This window comes from Rutidosis leptorrhynchoides, chromosome 3 (genome assembly GCF_046630445.1).
Source record: "Rutidosis leptorrhynchoides isolate AG116_Rl617_1_P2 chromosome 3, CSIRO_AGI_Rlap_v1, whole genome shotgun sequence".
In the NCBI taxonomy this organism is placed as follows: domain Eukaryota; kingdom Viridiplantae; phylum Streptophyta; class Magnoliopsida; order Asterales; family Asteraceae; genus Rutidosis; species Rutidosis leptorrhynchoides.
In genome coordinates, this window is record NC_092335.1 from 156,065,546 (window position 1) to 156,071,562 (window position 6,017).

Sequence of the window (6,017 nt, forward strand, 5' to 3'; positions counted from 1 at the left end):
AATATTTATTTTATTACAGTATTAAATTATGATTCTGAATAATGAATTACTCCATCCGTCCAATGTTAATAGTTCACAAAATTATTTTACCACCATCTTTTTATTGAGATTGTTATACAATATTTATTTTATTATAGTATTAAATTATGATTCTGATTAATGAATTACTCCATTCGTCCAATGTTAATAGTCTACAGATAAAAAATACACATTTTAAGAAAATGTCATAGAAGTACTGTATTTTCTGTTTACTTTCTAGTTTTACCCTTATCTTTTTTTTTTCTTTTAATCCTATTCACATATATTAAGGGCATAATAGAACTTTACCTTATATCTTATCTGTATATGAAAGTGGACTATTAATTTGAGACAATCCAAAATAGAATATTGAACTATTAATATGGGACGAATGAAGTACAATATTCTACATATGATATGTCACACTATGTATATTATTATTGGTCCCACCAATATTTGTGCTAAGATCCGTCACTGCAGACTTGGTGGTGATGGTTATTTAGCACCCATGCATGTATATAATGATATAAGAAAAAGTTATGACACATAAAAATATGATAAATTTATTTTATATATAATTTAATATTACTGACTAGACTTGGGTCCGGACTAATGCAATCTCGCCGTTAAAAAAAAAAAAAATATTACTGACCTATAAACTGCAAGCCAAATAGTTAATGGCAGGCAGCCGACATGAAATCTTCCAAATTCTTGGGTTCATTGACTAGATCCATTGTTCTTTATATTATCCTTGATTAAACTCCTTTTTTGTACTATTCTCAATTTGCAGGCCGTAATCCACTCTTTTAACAAGTAGCCTACTTGACACTTTTGACTAATTACAAACAATTACTAACACGTTAACTATAAGGAACCAGCTTGTTACTATCTGGTAGTATTAAATTATGTTTCACAGCTTGAATCTTTCTGTTGATTATTTCAAGTACTCAAGTGGAATGCATGTGGACCATGTAAAACCTCAACATGATTGAAAGATTCATTCACTTGTTGTGACTATAAATACACAACCAATACTCACTCAACAATCAACATAACATAATTTCAACACCATTATTTTCTTCAAACAACATGAACATGAACATGAACTACATTCATCAGACACCAAACATGGATGCACAAGACGCTGAAGATACCGAATTTTACGCTGAACTTACAAGGCAGATTTTGAATCTTATGGACGAAGACGTCGATATATATACAAACAAAATGACAGAAAGGCGAGTAGTTAACGGTGAAAAGGTGATACCCGAGAAGTATTTTGGGTGGTTAGAGGGCGGAAGAAGTTTGGAGGTCCCGAATTGGATGGAGAATTTATGGGCAAATAATGGCGGTGGAACTGGTGTGTTCATACCTCGTTTGGTGGCTGCCGCCAAATCTGGTAGAAGAAGACACCGTAGATCACGAAAAAACAATAATGGAGGAAGAATACATCAATCAAGTGGGCAAAAGATTCAAGCTTGATTATCATAGGATCAGTACTACCTTGTTAGAACTCGTCATTTGATTATTTTGTATATAGTATTATATCTTGTAGTATTATAATAATGCGCGGTCTTGATCTAGATCTGACGTAATATCATATAACTTTTATCAAGTATTACGGAAAAACGAGAATATATGGGGATGCATTTCTTTAATTTCTATCATAAAAATGGACTCATATTGTTGCTTATACATAATTTACATGCAAGGATTCAGGGGCAGAACTTAGGCATAGTAGGAGGGGGTGCTCACCCCATATGGTCCATATGGATAAAAAAAAAAAAAAACACTAAATCACTTTCTCTTTTTTTACTAAAAAAAGTAAGGTTTTTTTTTTTTTTTTTTTTTTTTGTGTTTACCCCATGTCATAAAATTCACATGATCAGGTTCAAGTTCCACCACTATAAGGAATCCAATCTTAGATCAGACCCAACAAAACATTACGTTTTCAAAATAAAGTTATATACAATCAAATGGGTATTATATTTTCTTGATTGTAATCAGAAAGCCGATTTTGATTCAATCCTTCCCTTACTCGTGCACTTCTATATTGAAGACGCTGATGTAACATTTCCGACATTTGGGTAAAAAATTCTGGGTCCCACCTCTGTATCAACAATGGATCTTCCGCATAACAAATATATATCGATGTAACTGCACTTTCTACCACTACCATCGCCAATCCAACCTATCAACACCATAATGTACATATTAGAAAGAAAAAAAAAAAAAAAAACATAAAACATAAAACAGGTGAAAAGAATAATAAAAACATGTTTGAAAATTTCAGATGTGCATACCAAAACCATGCCCATTAATATAGCAGTTGACCCAATCATTATATCTCTGTCTGAACGTGCAATTTCTGTTAAAACGACAGCACATGTTCCAGTAATAAGCCCGCCCAAAAGTGTACCCATTAGTAAAACCGCACCTGAGCAATCGTACGCAACAAGTGTTTCTACACCTGTCGATTGAAACAACTCCCATGCATCTCTTGCTGAGTTGTTAAAGTTTTTTCCATAAACTGCAATCTAAAAGTAAAAAAGAATAGCTGATTCAATCAAGGTTTCAAAAAATCGCTACTCGAGGAGTACTCGGTCAGGAATTTTTAGTGAGTAACCGGAAACTCGGGGAGTAATCAGATGTTGACCAAGTTTGACTTTGACCGCTGTTGACTGAGGTGTCGTTTGTTTTTAGGTCTGTAGACCTTATTATGTCTTATGTATGCGCGCTCGCAGACGTTTTTAATGCAGACTGTTTGTTTTTCTTAAGACATAAGATAAAATAATGTCTTATTCTGTCTGCAATTTCACAGACTTAAAAATGTGTTTCTAATTGCTGCAAACAAGATTGAGTTAAATTGCAGACATAAAAACAAACAGTCTTCAGTATTTCAGCATACAGATCTTTAGACCACACCTTCTTTACAGACATGGTCCGCATATCTTCAGTCTTAAAAAACAAACAGGACCTGAGTTTTGACCAATTTGACCGTTTTCGAGTAATCCCGAGTTTGAACCGATTACTCCGCGAGTTTTTCCGAGTTCTTCGACAGTGGATTCAATGTAACAAATCAACGTAAAAAACTGATTTACCATATCAAAAAAAAGTTAAGCACCTGAACATATGCATACTTGTTGAAGAAACGAACAAGAGTCTCAACAAGATGAAATAGAAAATCAACACAGCATAATAAACACTCGTTATTCCCAATTTTTGACCTTAATCCCCTAATCTGAAATACAAAACATTATTATAATCAGTAAATCAGAGACCAAGTCCAAGAATAATACGTAGTACATGTTTAGAAACATAAAACGATGTTATTTACCTCCCACCGAAGCGTTCGAATAGCAGCTGTGAACAGAGAACCATAACAGATACTTCCAAAAGAAGTCGTTACAGCATATCTTAATGTTTGAAGAAGCGGGTCCCGAGGCATTGATGTTGACTCTCGACCATCGTTAATAAGTACGAGAAACACCATGCCTGATACTATAACATGAACAGTGTTACATAAAACTGCTCCTGTCCAAAATAAACTAACAGAAAAAACCTGCATGTAATATCATAGTACTTTAACTCATTATCACATTTTTAATACTAAAAAATTATTAACTCATAAGAAAAATTAGCCACCTCACCACAAGATACCACCATTGCCCACCGTCACCGGTGCCGGAAGCCACGACACCGGCAGCACCAAAAGACCATAATGCGAGCCATAAGAGCATGGCTAGCATAAACGCACATGCTATTCTCGTAACTTCTGGAAGCTTCCATACCATTTTCACTGCTCGTTGAAGGACCAGCATTGTAAATGGTAGTCTAAATAAATAACGTGCAACAAGTTAATCAAAATCCACAAAATTTATCATTATTTGGGTATATATGCGAGTGACAGTCTAGTGATATAATCCATGTTGAAAAATACGCGAGACGGGGTCGAGATGGATGTTGACTGATGTTTACTTTTATAGTTTTATATCTATAAATATATATACACATATTTTAAAGCCAAAAAACCTTCGTTGACCAGCTTGTACATATAATCGCTATTATCGTTAATATAATACAAAAAAGTAACACTAAAGTCCATTAACTTTGATCAATTTGACCGACTTTTAACCAACTTTAATCAAATTTTTTGACTTATGACCGGTGTTGACCCGACCTTTCCTGCATTTGACCCGACTTTTGATCGTTGACCAACTTATTAGAAGACTCGACGAGGTTGAGACGGGCTTGTCACCAAAATGCCGCAACAGGCGCCGCAACGGACGTCGTTTACAACTGGATATAATCAGTGTTGTAAAACTCTCCGATCGGTCAATGGTTAAAAATCAAATTTAGTTGGTCAAAGTTGGATTAATCAGTCAATATCGGGCAAAGTTAATATCGTTAAACATTTTAATATGAATTTAATTAGAATTTTAAAGTTCTTGAACAAATGAATATTATGTTTATGTTTCCAGACAATTATATTAACGTTTATGTTTATGAATTTTTTTGTAAATATTTACAAATATAATTTTCAAAATTATCATTTAAATGTTTAAAAAATCCAATCCAATTACTCCCTGAAATGCCCCCGATCGTGTGTTCCCCGAGTACCGATTTTTGCAACCTTGGAAATAATTACCTATCTATGACTGATATGATATATAAGAACTGCAAACCAGAGCCAATAGCAAAAGTGACACCCAAGAAAACCGACTTTCTCCAAAAACACAAAACGCTAAGAACCGCAAGGTATGTAGTCAATATATGTACAGAGACTCTCATCATAAGATCTGAATATGAACCAAGCAATAATAACCAAATCCAACCAATAGCGGTACTACTTGCAGCAGCAATAGCATACAGTCGCCAGTAATCCTCGGTTAAATCTTGTATCTCAACGTGAATCTCAAAAAACATGTGGTGTTCTATGTTAAGTCTATCTTTCTTCCTAAAATTGTTATATCCAATTAGCCCAAGAGCAAATCCGACTATGATCAAATGCAAAAGAAATACCCCAAGCCAAAAAACATCCCGCCAATGGCGCGAACCTCCAGTGGGCCCCATTGATAACGAGTTACCACTATCTCCACTTAATTGACTTCTCCCTGCACTCTGCAATTCATATTCACCTCACTATCAGTTATATTAGTTGATTAATTAATTGTGAATGTTTATAATCAATTGTGATCACTAACAGTATATATACACTTCATTGACACAAAATTACTTGAGTGATCAAATTTGACAAAAAAGAAACAAAATTAAACGGATCAATATGCAGTTTAACACTCGGATTACCATAAATATAAAAATAAGTTCTTAATTGAGATCAATTAGTAACAGATTTAAGTGGGCCGCAGTTATGATCAAAGCAACAATGCATTTTACATATATCTATCTATATGTATACATTGTTAATTTAACAGAAATGAATAATAAAACAAAAAATTAACTACCTGTTGTGTGGTAGTCATGGTACCAGCGTCATCATCTGAAGAAGAAGAAAATGGACTCTGCGTGAGATTCATATATGACTTAACTGATCTGAAAATATTACTAGTTCAATGAAGGAGATGGAAAGCTCTGGTCATGTATCTACACCGGTTCACACGACCCCTATTTCGGCTACCTATGGTTCTACCCTTGGTTGTGAGAAATCTTTCGATGTCATTGGTGATCCATTAAAAAGCACATCTAATTGTAGTCAATTCGAGAATGAAGTTCCTCTAGTGCTCGAGAATCAAGTTTCAATTTCGCCGGAAAAAGTTCCGGCCAAGGGTGCCGTCGAGGAGTTGAAGGTTGAGGATGATCGTGAATCTCGAAGGTTTGATTCTGGTTATACCTACTCGGATCTCAAACATGATTGTGAAGGTCTCGATACAAATGTCAAAAGTGATACAAATGTCAAAAGTGATTGTGATGTTTTCAATACAAACGGCGGTACATTTGAATTTCAAACAAATGAAGAGCATTGTGAACCAGTTTTCAAG

At 34.5% G+C, this 6,017-nt stretch overlaps 1 protein-coding gene across 1 annotated transcript; it reads right to left on the reverse strand.

Annotated features, from left to right (window-relative positions):
• Positions 1-1,908: 1,908 nt before the first annotated feature.
• LOC139896921 (uncharacterized) lies at positions 1,909-5,574 on the reverse strand. Its single transcript, XM_071879552.1, has 7 exons — positions 5,484-5,574; positions 4,667-5,139; positions 3,669-3,852; positions 3,356-3,580; positions 3,143-3,259; positions 2,322-2,555; positions 1,909-2,209 (listed from the first exon to the last, which is right to left on the reverse strand). The coding sequence occupies exons 1-7, from the start codon at positions 5,553-5,555 to the stop codon at positions 1,991-1,993; spliced, it is 1,524 nt and encodes a 507-aa protein (XP_071735653.1). The 5' UTR covers positions 5,556-5,574; the 3' UTR covers positions 1,909-1,990.
• Between the last annotated feature and the right edge of the window lie 443 nt (positions 5,575-6,017).

Coding starts and splice junctions, on each gene's coding strand:
- LOC139896921 (XM_071879552.1), bottom strand. CDS start 5,555: ATGAATCTCACGCAGAGTCCATTTTCTTCTTCTTCAGATGATGACGCT. Junction 3,260..3,355: donor TTCGAACGCTTCGGTGGGAG/GTAAATAACATC, acceptor TTTGTATTTCAG/ATTAGGGGATTAAGGTCAAA. Junction 2,210..2,321: donor TATTAATGGGCATGGTTTTG/GTATGCACATCT, acceptor TGGTGTTGATAG/GTTGGATTGGCGATGGTAGT.